Here is a 14166-nt window from a genome sequence, read left to right on the forward strand (position 1 = left end):
CCCATCACTCTGGCTTCACTTCTAAAGAACACAGACTCTTCCTCAAAGGCTCCATGCTCTCAAATATATCTGGGCCTTTGCACGAGGTGTTTCTTCTGCTCAGAACATCTTCCTATTCTTAGTCTGCAGTCTGGCTAACTCCCTTCATTCCTGGAGACTCACTCAGCTCCTTTAAAAAGTTTTTCTGGACAGCATCTGGGCTGGGCTAGCCACCCTTCCCCTGTGTTCCCAGAGCTCCCTGTGCTGAGCTCTGTTGTAGCATTTAGCACCCTACTGGCATTTGTCATGATATTTTTATCTGTATTAATTTCCCAAACTCAGATTATGAATTCCTTAAGGGCAGAAAGTTCATTATCTTTGTTATCACCAAAGATTAGTGCAGTACCTGGCACATAATAAGGACTCCACAAATGAGTTCAATAAAATATTGACCTAAAGATTCATGACAAAGAAAGACAGAAAATCAATAAAAGTAAAGGGGTAAAATGTTAAAACTCTTTCCATCATTTCTGGCTTGGAATCTAGAATCAAGTCACTTTGTTCCCTGATACTCAGGATTCTTACATGACAACAATGATTAACAGACCACACAAAGTAGTAGGAAGTCCAAGAACCTTGGAATTGGCCATCCCTAGAACTGAATCATTTATCTAGGCACTTACAGGTTATATGACTTAGAGAGAGTCACTTAGCACCTGGATCCCTCACTGTCCACACAGAAATGAGGATAATAATAGTACCTATCTGATGGAGTTATTTAGAGGATTAAATGAACTATTGCCTTGAAGGCATTTTAAAAAGTGTCTGCCACATAGCAGCTAATAAATGCTAGGTAACATTACTGTTGTTATTTCATGAAAATGCTTTGTACAATTTATAGATTCAATGCTACTCCCATTCAACTACCATTGAAATTCTTCACAGAATTAGAAACAACTATTTTAAAATTCATATGGAATCCAAACAAGCCCAAATAGCCCAGACAATCCTAAGCAAAAAGAACAAAGCTGGAAGCATCACGGTATCCAACTTCAAACTATACTACAAGGCCACAGTAACTAAAACAGCATGGTAGAGGTACAAGAACAGACCAGTAGAAAAGAATAGAGAAGCCAGAAATAGGTCTGCACTGCTACAACCATCTGATCTTGAACAAACCTGACAAAAAACAAGCAATGGGGAAAGAATTTCTTATTTAATAAATGGTGCTGGGAGAACTGGCTAGCCATATGCAGAAAATTGAAACTGGACCCCTTCCTTACACCTTATACAAAAATCAACTAAAGATGGATTAAAAACATAAATATAAAATCCAAAACTATAAAAACCCTAGAAGGAAAGCTAGGCAATACTATTCAGGACATAGGTATGGGCAAATATTTCATGATGACACCAAAAGCAACTGCAACAAAAGCAGAAGTTGACAAATGGGATCTAATTAAACTAAAGAGCTTCTGCACAGCAAAAGAAACTGTCAACAGGTAAACAGACAACCAACAGAATGAGAGAACATTTTTGCAATCTATCCATTTGACAAAGGTCTAATATTCAGCATCTATAAGGAACTTAAACAAATTTACAGGAGAAAAACAACCCCATTAAAAAGTGGGTGAAGGACATGGACAGACAACTCTCAAAAGAAGACATTCATGTGGCCAAAAAACAAAGAAAAAAGCTCAACATCACTGATCATTAGAGAAATGCAAATCAAAACCACAGTGAGACACCATCTCACACCAGTCAGAATGGCCATTAAAAAGTCAATCAACAAGAGATAATGGCAAGGTTTCAGAGAAAAAGGAACACTTTTACACTGTTGCTGGGAATGTAGATTACTTCAACCATTGTGGAAGATAGTGTGGCTACTCCTCAAATACCTAGAGGCAGAAACACCATTTGACACAGTAATTCCATTACTAAATATATAACCAAAGGAATATAAATTGTTCTATTACAAAGACACATGCACGCATATGTTCATTGCAGCACCATTCACAATAGCAAAGACATGGAATCAATCTAAATGTCCATCAGTGACAGATTGGATAAAGAAAATGTACATATACACCACGGAATACCATGCAGCCATAAAAAGGAATGAGATGATGTCCTTTTCAGGGACATGGATGGAGCTAGAAGCCATTATCCTTAGCAAACTAATGCAGCAACAGAAAACCCAATACTGCATGTTCTCACTTTCATAAGTGGGAGTGAAATGATGAGAACACATGGATACATAGTGGGGAACAACACACACTGGGGCCTGTCAGAGGGTGAGGGGTTGGAAGAGGAAGAGCATCAGGATGGATGCTGGGCTTAATACCTGGTTGATGAGAGGATCTGTGCAGCAAACCACCATGGCAAACATTTACCTATGTAACAAACCCACATAACCTACACATGTACCCCTGAACTTAAAAGTTGGAAATTATTTTTTAAAATGCTTTGTAAATTGCCATACAAATGTCTATTTTCTTAAAAATAAAACAGCCTTTTTGAGATTATATAATAGCCTTTTTGAGATTATATTAGCCCTCTCTGAGGGCTATAGGAAAGAAGAACTTTATATCAAATGTAACTCTAGTTTTTAAAGTGATACTCTACTGGATTTCATTTACAAATATTCTGTTTATCTTTTAAAACTCCAAAGATAGACTTCTGAAGAAAAAACAATTTGTATTCATAGTGGGAAAAACTGCCTTAACATTCTTAACCTGGATTCTATGTTCTCAAGGATAAACGAAGAATCACCTGTCTGCCTGTCTAAAGGGAGATCTATCTGGAACAAGGGAATGGCCCAGGACCGATAAGTAAGTTACCCAAGGCTGAGAGAGAGAGAGAGAGAGAGAGAGAGAGAGAGAGAGACCACTGATGTTTTCTGAAATGTTTCTCCAAAAAATATCTGATTGGTATATTTATTTTTCTCAGTCTGTGACAACATCGGTCTAAGAAAAGATGTCTCTCAACCATAGCATTAACTGTATTAGGGCATTTTCCTTTCGTAAAGGCAATGCACACACCTCAGCTAACAGCTCTGGAGCTATTTTGTTTGCTGTGGTTGTTGTTTCCTTTTGGGTTTTTGTTTTGTTTTGTTTTTAACAAGCTAGATCTAAAACAAAATGAAAAACCAAAACCTGCAGTTGTTTTCCTGAACGCTTTCAGTCTTTGAGGTACTTAAATGAAGGGCCAAGAGAAGAAAATATATAATGAGGGAAAAGGAAGAAAAAAAAAACAAGGGAAAACCCCATGAGAAACATAGCTGGCTGGGTCTGCTTCACAACAGTTATTTGCATACAAGCCTGGGGCAGGCAGGAGGGAGGCATTTGTCTGAAGGGAGCCTGTGTGCACAGTGTGGAGCCTCTCCTCTGGATCCCATCAGGAGAGGGCAAAATGGAAATAACAACATCCCACCAGGTGGACCTGGAATGAAATACTTGGGAGAACTTGCTTCGAGCATTTTGCAAAACAGAATTGCAAAAGCAATTTTGGAGTATTCTCTAGACATGTTGAAGGGAAGCTAACTTTGTTTTCAAGGATGGCCTGTGTTCATAGTTTTCAGCTTTCTGTGGAGGTTATCATCTCAGACTGAAAAAGACCCCTGAAGTCACCCTAGCTGGACTGCTTCCCTGCTACCTAAGAACAAAACTCAAACAAATCACAAGCTCACCAACACTATCAGGAGGAATGATGGTGTAGTTTACACTGTTGGTGATCGGACTTCACTAACAAGGTCAAACGTGTGGATTTGAATCTTGTATGGGTGTGTTGCCTTTCTCCTCACAGACAGATACAGGCCAGCTGTCCCACAATTGTGGGCCAGTAGACAGACAGGAGATGGGGCACAACAGAGAAATAGCCTCTGCAAAAATCTGTTCCTCCTACTTATAAAAACCAACTCAAAACCTGGACCCCAAAAATGGTCAGTAACGCACAACACATGAAGCTGCTTCCTGTTAAATACTCTTTAATTATTTATGGGAATCATTAGCTTACGCCTCATCCTCTTCCAAAGTGGATACTCTCAGCTCAGTTCCATGGTTATTTGCCATTTATACCTATCTTCTTCTAAAAGGAAGCCATGGTGGTTCAATATCCTACTAATACTATAAAAGACCAGCCTTCAAGGCCCCCTGCAAGATCCAGGGGACTGTAAGCTCTCAACAAGTTCCTTCTAGCCCTAAGTTTCTGGGATCCTCTACATTCTCAAGAGAACCATCAGGGAATGGGAAGTTTATTTTACTCCCCGCACAGCATATGCTAAATTTTAGAGTGTGGTTCAGGCTGGGAAAAAATAATTAATTGTGAAATAACTTTTACTCCTATACAGCCAGATTAAATGTAGATATTCTTAAAACCACTTAAGAAATTGACATGTTTCTCTCAGCCATTCACTATAAAGTGATAACTTTATAGGACTTGAGACATGGGAAAAAGTAATAGGACCATGCAGATCCAAAATCTCGAATCTACATGGGAATAATCACTGCTATTGTTATACCCCAAGGCTTCTATAATCTCTTATTTTAAATGGGAAAACTGACCCCTTGTAGGTTTTTTCCCTGTATATATGAAGGATCTGTCTTCTTTTCTAAGAACCGACAAACTCTAATAAATTATGACCCTAATGAATTGTTAATACTACTGTTCTAAGCATTTAGGAGTAGGGGACCAGGGACAGAGACTTGGTGTTCTCTTTCAATCCCATGCACACTCTGGAGGGGATTAAGAAATATATATGTTATGACACAGTGTGAGAGAATTCTGAATACTTCTGATAAGCAGGTTTACAAGGGGATATAACATGAGTTCCTTCTTCAACAAAATTTCTCCAAATGAATACCCGTTGAGTACTCTAAGTCCACTTACTGCAGGCTCTGGTGATAAACACTGACCCAGCACGCACCTACTCAGTAAATCTGACATATCTGCAAATTTGGCTTTGTCCCCACAAGCTCTGGAATTTCCATTTGCTCTGTTAGGCAAAAATAGCACCAGGGTACAAGGGCATGTTGCTTACCTCCCCCACCATGATTGTGGAAGCTCACCTACAATCACGTAAGGTCTCAGTTATTTTAATAAGACACAAAATTATTCCTTTGAAATAAGAACACTCTGCAGCATAGAGTAATAAAGCCCAAAATATAAAAAGCGTTATCTTAAAAAATCAAACTCTTTATTTAGAGACACGAAGAGGGTTTTTCTAGGCTGGCAGATAAACAGGGAACACAGATGGTGAGAGACTGAGCTAACAAACGGACTAGATAAAAAAATATCCATTATATGCCAGTCAAAGGTACAGTGATTTAATAAACCTGGGATGTTAGGGGAATTTAAACTCAATGAACATCTACTGAGTGGCTACTGTGGGGTACAGGGTCAGATCCTTTAATCATGGCATAGCATTTATTACTCATACCCCTGTGTGGTAATACCATTTTTAGATTTCAGGTGATAAAACAGCTGAGTTTTAAGGAAAACAGGCTGAACATCCCCTCAGTGATGATGAGGTTGGCAAGCCTAAGAGACTGCAAGAACTCTATGGAGCCTTTGTTTCCCATCTAGGAGATAGGTGCCCCACCACCCACATTTCCTCATTTGTTACATGTATTAACAAGCCAATAAGCCAGTTACAGAGAAAGTAGTTTTTCCTCTAAAATGTCCTCAATGAAAGAAATAAGGAATGTGCCTGCAAATCATTCAAAGTCATATAATATGGATCCATTACAAGACCTGCAGAAGAGGTAGAGAAAGCTCTCTTAGTAGAAGCAAGAAAAATGAATGATACTGCATTCCATCAAGTAGTGCACAGCTCTGCTGCTTAGGTTGAGTTAATGTGCTTCTAAGAAATACAGGAGTGGCATTTCTAGACCACTGGACCATTCTAATAAACCATTAATGATACTAACAGTGATTGGTGATCTATATACTGAGCAATGACCCAGAAAATAGGTCCCCTGGAACATCCTACCGTATAATTTATTAAGAAACTAACCACTAATATGCTTAGCTTTTCAGAAGGTGGAAGAAGCAGGCTATTTGACAAATGTTTACACTCTCCCATTCTGGCTGAATGCTGATCTTTCTATTCTGTAACTCTACTCTGGTATTGGTTATCACTAGGGTTGGGGTTGGAATTCTTTTCTCTTTGAAATCCAATCTCCCACCACCTGACATACTAGGGATAAACTGCCCTTAAGTGGACATTGGGACAGGGAGGTCAAGGCTAATTAAAAATAACCAGGTGGCACACAGTATTTACCAGAGGTCACAGGATCATGTCCATTTAAAGTATGTTTGTGTAGAAGGGATCACAGCATTCATATTCACATCTACTGTCAGAGGTTGAGGGCACCTGGTTGTTATTTGTAATCACATTTTGTTTTAGAAGCACAGCCGTGTCATCTAGTTCATCTCCTCTTAGAGCACAGACAAGGAAGATGACTTTATCTCTACCTCACCTACAACTCTGCTTCAGAAACAGTCAGTTGCCTCGTCCAGGTCAATAGCAATTGACTCTGAATAAGAAACAAGAAGGATTTGGGAGTTGGTATGGCTTACTGTCAATTTGTCAACTAATAATTTTTTCCAAAAGATGCTGATTTACCGATGAGACCACAAAGAAGAACTTCTCTCATGATCCATGTTTATCAATATCCTTCAGCAGCATCTGGTACCCTTAGGGATTTCCAAAAAGTCAAGTTACAATTCCTTTTTTGGTTTAGCTGGATTTTTGTTTAAAAAAACAACCCGCTGGGGTAAGGGAAAAAATACCTTGGTGATAAATAAGATACCGTATGTGAAAGTTTCTAACGTTGTGCCTGGCATAAAACTGGCATTCAAATAGGTTTCTTCCCTTCTTCCATCTCTCTTCTTTCATGAAGATTGTTGTTTTCTTTATTTTAGTAATACAGTGAGATAGATGGGAATAATAAGACCTGCAAAGCATTTGTATGGGCTAGCATCTGCTGTACCTAGAGAACAAGTTTAGAAATCACTGGAGTTACCATTATGGATTTTCCAAACTGTGTCTCTACCTGTTTGATTCAATTCAACAAATATTTATTAAGTATGCATTATATGCCAGAACTGTGCTGGGGATATATGAATAAAAAACAAGATTCTGCTCCATGTGCTCACAAAACCACAAGGAAGTGGCTTCCAGATACATGGTTGGGGGATCCAGGGAAGAAAAATAAATGAATGCCTGCTCTCCAGGACAAGAGTTTAATTAATATAATTGAAGCATAATGGGACTAACTGTGGCACGTAGATATTGCCAATTAACCAACAAATGCCCAATTTCCCCACAAATTTAAACATTACAGCCTTTTTAATTATTGAAGGTGGACAACGGCAGTGTCAACAAGAAAAGCAAGTTCTTCCGTATTGTTTGCAGAGAGGTCAAAAGACATCCCTGCCCCTCCAAATCTTCATATAAGTACTAGATTTAAAAGCAAGGTATGGCCAGGCATGCTTGCTCACTGTAGTCCCAGTACTTTGGGACGTGGAGGCAGGCAGATCACTTGAGGCCAGGAGTTTGACAAGCCTGGCTAACACGGTGAAACCCCATCTCTACTTCTCTACTAAAAATACAAAAATTAATGATCACCATTCTAACTAATGGCGATCGTTAAAAAATCTGGAAACAACAGATGCTGGAGAGGATGTGGAGAAATAGGAACACTTTTACACTGTTGGTGGGAATGTAAATTAATTCAGCCATTGTGGAAGACAGTGTGGCGATTCCTCAAGGACCTAAAAATAGAAATCCCATTTGACCCAGCAATCCCATTACTGGGTATATATATCCAAAGGATTATAAATCATTCTACTATAAGGACACGTGCACACGAATGTTCATTGCAGCATTGTTTACAATAGCAAAGACCTGGAACCAACCCAAATGCCCAACGATGATAGACTGGATAGGGAAAATGTGGTACATATACACCATGGAATATTACGCAGCCATCAAAAACGATGAGTTCACGTCCTTTGTAGGGACATGGATGAACCTGGAAACCATCATTCTCAGCAAACTGACACAAGAGCAGAAAATCAAACACCGTATATTCTCACTCATAGGCGGGTGTTGAACAAAGAGAACACATGGACACAGGGAGGGAGACACACACTGGGGTCCGTTGGGGGGAAATGGGGGAGGGAAGGGGGGGTGGGGAGGTGGGAAGAGATAGCATGGGGAGAAATGACAGATACAGGTGAGGGGACGGAAGGCAGCAAACCACATTGCTATGTGTGTACCTATGCAACAATCTCGCATGTTCTTCACATGTACCCCAAAACCTAAAATGCAATTAAAAAAAATACAAAAATTAGCCAGGCATGGTGGTGGGTGCCTGTAATCCCAGCTACTTGGGATACTGAGGCAGGAGAATAGCTTGAACCCAGGAGGTAGAGTTTGTAGTGAGCCAAGATTGTGCCACTGCATGCCAGCCTGGGTGATAGAGCAAGACTCTGTCTCTAAATAAATGAACGCAAGGTGACAAAAGTATCATTTATGTGCAGAGGAACACTTAATCCAAAAGCTAAAACAACCTGTTGTTTGTGTCATGGTGAAAGAATGAACAAAGGCAACAGCAAAGCAGCACAAAAAACACCTCCATTAATTAGAGTCACATGATGCCCACTGTAAATCCTAATCACTGGTTAGCAGTGAAGTTTCATTAAGGTCATTAGTGCCTATCAACAAATTATAATAGACTTAAATGTCATCTTCTAATACTTCCCACAGGGACCTAAATTAAGTCAAGTTTCCATGCAATAGTTTTTGTAACACATAAACTCACCACCCATTTTCCGTGTCTTTTTAAAGAAATTTTTTAAGCAGCTCCCTGGTGACCAAAATTATCATGAGCAAAACTCGATAGAACATAACCATTCCCCGAGCTCTAAGTGTGCAGACCAGAGACGAAGAGTGGAAGACATAAAGGGTGGGCCAGGTCCTGGAAGGGAATTGTCTTTTAAGACGCAAAACAGTGATAACTGCTGAGAAATCTCAACCCCAGGTGCACTGAAAGTTGATCATGTCCACCCATGTAGTGAAGAATTTGTGAAACAGGACTGTCAAGGAGAGTTACAGGTTCTTGGAAGTAAAAGGCTACATTTTATGAATCTTAATACCTTCTAGATAGTTATAGATAGTATCTTATAGATAGTAATACCATATAGGTAGTAGACATTGAATAAAAATGTTGGCTGAATTATGTTACTCAACATACCATATCTCTTTCCTGTCATTTTACAATTAGAAAATGATTTGACATCGAGAACTGGGCACGTGAACCATACAAATCTGCCAATGCTCACATTTCTCTTACTGACTGGTTAGCCATATGGCTACCTTCCCTGACTCTTGTCTTCATACATTCAATCAATTCAATTTGCATTTGAGTTCTGTCAAGACTCAATAGTCGGCCAGGCACGGTGACTCATGCCTGTAATCCCAGAACTTTGGGAGGCTGAGGTGGGTAGATTACCTGAGGTCAGGAGTTTGAGACCAGCGTGACCAACATGGAGAAACCCTGTCTCTACTAAAAACACAAAAAATTAGCCAGGCGTGGTGGCGCCTGCTTGTAATCCCAGCTACTTGGGAGGCTGAGGCAGGAGAATTGCTTGAACTTGGGAGGTGGAGGTTTCAGTGAGCTGAAAGCGTGTCATTGCACTCCAGCCTGTGCAACAAGAGAAAAACTCCATCTCGAAAAATAATTAATTAATTTAAAAAACTCAATAGTCCATGTTAACAACCAATGTTCTAGATCAGGCGTCCCCAAACTTTTTACACAGGGGGCCAGTTCACTGTCCCTCAGCCCATTGGAGGGCCACCACATACTGTGCTCCTCTCACTGACCACCAATGAAAGAGGTGCCCCTTCCTGAAGTGCAGCAGGGGGCCAGATAAATGGCCTCAGGGGGCCGCATGCGGCCCGCGGGCCTTAGTTTTGGAGACGCCTGCTCCAGATTATTAGTGCCAAAGTGGTCTCTAGCATCTCAGCCATATGCAGTCCTTCATACCACTGACATTACTGGCCTTCTATAATAAGCCCTATAGTTAAATATAGCTAAAGTTGTTTTTGTCAGTGATGGAAGTTAATTTGTACTGAGCCATGAGTATCATCTTCTCTGTCCCATCTTGTGGATAACAGCATACATCTGTGAGATAGTTGGCCAAGCCACAGTCTTGGTCATGTGACATTTTTCTGTATGAGACATAAATTAGATTCTTATCAGGCCCAAGCATGAAATTTTGGCTTCATAATAACATATTATACTCTTAACAACTGGGCCCCCACATCAATTGTTTTTCTACTTTATGATTCTTCTCAAATAAACTACTGATTCCTTAATTGCATGTGTAGCAGAGCACATTACTAGGTGTTATAGAGGTTACAAAGATAAAGAGTTAAGTGTCTTAGACCTTAAAAAGCTCAGAGTATAGCAGATAAAGAAATATCACAACTCATTTTACTTCAAGGCAATGAAATAACTTTAAGAGAAAAAAAAAAGATTAAGTAGTACATTAAAATGTAATGCAAGATTACTTCTAGATAGAAGGATATCAATTGTTTCTTTTTTTTTTTTTTTGAGACAGAGTCTTGCTCTGCCCCCAGGCTAGAGTGCAGTGGTGCTATCTTGGCTCACTGCTACCACTGCTTCTCAGGTCCAAATGATTCTCCTGTCTCAGCCTCATGAGTAGCTGGGACTATAGGTGTGTGCCACCACGCCCAGCTAATTTTTTGTGTTTTTAGTAGAGAAGATATTTCACCACGTTGGCCAGGATAGTCTCAGTCTCCTGACCTTGTGATCCACCTGCCTTAGCCTCCCAAAGTGCTGGGATTACAGGTGCGAGCTACTGTGCCCGGCCTCAACTGCTTCTTTAAAGATGTGAGCATTGGAACCTAGCCTTACAAATATACATACATATGTGTGTGTATTATGTGCACATATTAAAATATACATATACTTGTAGAGAATCCTGTAAACATTCTACTATATGGATAAAATTCAGGCAGAATTAAAAACAACAGATTGCCCTCTAAAAGCTCAATATCTCTAAAGAATTTCTCTAAGAATTCATTTAGATCAACATTGCCTCCGTGGAGGATTTGAATTAGAATAGAGTTTGTCAAACCATAGTTTTAAGCCATAAGCCTTTTAATCAAGCAACATTTTAAATAGAAGTTCCCCTCTATGTAAAACAAAGAATGGCTATTTAGGTGGGAGAGGAAGGGAGTGTCATCTACCCCACCCCTGTCCCACATTTGCCCACAGCCCAGGGTGGGAACTCCTTGACAAGATGATCACCAAATCCTTTCCTGGAGTCGCTGTGATTCAGTTCTACGTCCATGGAGCGCATGGTAAACCACAGCACTGTGTGTCTTAGAAGGAACAACATGTTCTATGAGACTTGGGCATTCCCCGTATTTAGGGAAGAAAGCTGAACATATGTGAGAAGAAGGAAAGCAAAGCATTTGTTTAAGTGCCTGTCCCAGGAAGAAAGCTTTCAAAAAAGAGGGGGAAAATGTCAAGGAAGACATCACAGAAAGAGAAAAGAGAACATGAGCTGTGAAAGACACTGATCAGCAGAAAGAGATAAAGCAAATAATTAATTTTTACCTAAAAATATTTGGGGCCCGGTAAGGTGGCTCAGGCCTGTAATCCCTGCCCTTTGGGAGGCCAAGGTGGGTAGATCACTTGAGATCAGGGTTTGAGACCAGCCTAGCCAACGTGGTAAAACCCTGTCTCTATTAAACAAACAAAAAACGTAGTTGTGTGTGGTGACATGCACCTGTAGCTCCAGCTACTAGGGAGGCTGAGGCAGGAGAATTGCTTAAATCTGGGAGGCGGGCTTTTTTCGATCCGCCATCTGCGCCTCAGGTGGGGTCGCCACCAAAATGCAGATTTTCGTGAAAACCCTTACGGGGAAGACCATCACCCTCGAGGTTGAACCCTCAGATACGATAGAAAATGTAAAGGCCAAGATCCAGGATAAGGAAGGAATTCCTCCTGATCAGCAAAGACTGATCTTTGCTGGCAAGCAACTGGAAGATGGACGTACTTTGTCTGACTACAACATTCAGAAGGAGTCTACTCTTCATCTTGTGTTGAGACTTCGTGGTGGTGCTAAGAAAAGGAAGAAGAAGTCTTACACCACTCCCAAGAAGAATAAGCACAAGAGAAAGAAGGTTAAGCTGGCTGTTCTGAAATATTATAAGGTGGATGAGAATGGCAAAATTAGTCGCCTTCGTCAAGAGTGCCCTTCTGATGAATGTGGTGCTGGAGTGTTTATGGCAAGCCACTTTGACAGACATTATTGTGGCAAGTGTTGTCTGACTTACTGCTTCAACAAACCAGAAGACAAGTAACTGAGTTAACAAAAGACATGAACTAAGAACAAAAAAAAAAATCTGGGAGGCGGAAGTTGCAGTGAGCCGAGATGGTGTCTTTGCACTCCAGCCTGGAATGACAGAGTGAGACTCTGTCTCAAAAAAAAAAAAGAAATTAAAAAATTACTTTTAAGAAACCATTTCGATCTGTGTTAAATGCAGAGACCAGAAATTAGCTGCTGAATCCCAAGGAGGCTTTGGAGTTGGGCAGGCCTGTCACTTCTCCCATAATTCCGCTAGCTTGGCCTTGGCAAAGCAGGGACTCTAGAGGGACTCTGGGGCATCAGTTCAGACCTCACACAGCAACCTCAACAGCAAGCCAAGAGACAGAACAATGCCCCTCTAACATCATGATTCACAATGAGTGAAGGCCACAATAAAGCTTTCCATCAGAGGAAAGGGAAAATGGGCTTTGCTTATCAGCATCCTAGGGGAGATCAAAAGCCTTCTTTCTAGCGTGTGTTCTCTTCCACCTCTTTAGGGCCTACTGGCCTCCAACAGCCATGGCCGGTATCCCTCATTTCATGCACAAAAAGGTCATTTCAGACCCAGCAAGATGGCAGGCAGCTCTCTGCATTCTCATGCTGCCAAATCAACCTTCTCGCTCCCCTAAAAGGGCTGTTCAATATCTGTCTTCACGGCCCACGTATCCTCAGAAGACAAAGCCATGTTTTGTCTGCTCCAGGACACAGAAAAAGGAGCCAATCCAGTCTTCTCTCTGAGTTGACTAAATCAGGCTAAATGACTTTCTCTGGTCACAGCACTGCCAGCCTTTGGACAGCTATGACTCTTGAGCCCAAGGAGCTCCCAGTTAATAGAGAACATGCTGTTGTCTCCCTCAAAATGTTCTTGGTCTGATGTGTCCGAGCACCTTGTTCTTTAACTTTCTCATTTCTTGGGCTAAGACACAACTGCTACAGCCAAAAGAACCTACTTCTATCATCCCAACCATGTGGCAGCAAAGCTATGTTCTTAAAATAAAAGTCACACAGCACTGCAAAGTGAAGGAACATTGGATTTGAGAGTCAGGAACTAGATTAGTATCGTACCTCTGCCATTCACTAGATGGGTAACTTTGAGAAGTCACATTACCTCTCTGACCTTTAGTTTCATCAACTGGAGATAATGTCTATTCAAAAATCAATAAAGATCGTCATGTATCACTTAACAACAAGATGCAGTCTGAGAAACACATTTTTAGGGGATTCCATCTTTGTGTGAACATCATAGAGTATACTTACACAAATCTAGATGGGACGGTCTACTATATAGCCAGGCTATATGATATAACCTATTGCTCCTAGGCTACAAACCTGTATGCCGTGTTACTGTACTAAATGGTGTAAGCTGTTATAATACAATGACAAGTATTTGGATATCTCAAAGGATTATAAATCGTTCTATTATAAAGACACATGCACATGTATGTTTGTTGTGGCAATGTTTACAATAGCAAAGACCTGGAACCAATCCAAATGCCCATCAATGATAGAATGGACAAAGAAAATGTGGCACATATACACCAAGGAATACTATGCAGCCATAAAAAATGGTGAGTTCGTGTCCTTTGTAGAGACATGGATGAATCTGAAAACCATCCTTCTCAGCAAACTGACAGAAGAACAGAAAACCAAACACCGCATGTTTTCACTTATAGCGGGGTGCTGAACAATGAGAACACATGGGCGCAGGGAGGGGAATATCTCACACTGGGGTAGATTAGGAGATGGGGGGCCAGGGGAGGGGAGGGAGAGCAGGGGGTG

At 40.7% G+C, this 14166-nt stretch overlaps 2 protein-coding genes across 3 annotated transcripts in view; one reads left to right on the plus strand and one right to left on the minus strand.

Moving 5' to 3' along the window:
- Window positions 1-14166, minus strand: part of KCNH1 (potassium voltage-gated channel subfamily H member 1) — a 440752-nt gene that overhangs the window by 165236 nt on the left and 261350 nt on the right. The gene's annotated exons all lie outside the window — the stretch shown is intronic.
- On the plus strand, window positions 11873-12410 carry LOC101033913 (ubiquitin-ribosomal protein eS31 fusion protein-like). Its single transcript, XM_039463476.2, has one exon. The coding sequence runs from the start codon at window positions 11912-11914 to the stop codon at window positions 12380-12382; it is 471 nt and encodes a 156-aa protein (XP_039319410.1). The 5' UTR covers window positions 11873-11911; the 3' UTR covers window positions 12383-12410.

This window comes from Saimiri boliviensis, chromosome 14, assembly GCF_048565385.1.
Source record: "Saimiri boliviensis isolate mSaiBol1 chromosome 14, mSaiBol1.pri, whole genome shotgun sequence".
NCBI lineage: Eukaryota > Metazoa > Chordata > Mammalia > Primates > Cebidae > Saimiri > Saimiri boliviensis.

Excerpts from the sequence above, each read along its gene's own strand:
- LOC101033913 (XM_039463476.2), top strand. The coding sequence starts at position 11,912 with ATGCAGATTTTCGTGAAAACCCTTACGGGGAAGACCATCACCCTCGAG.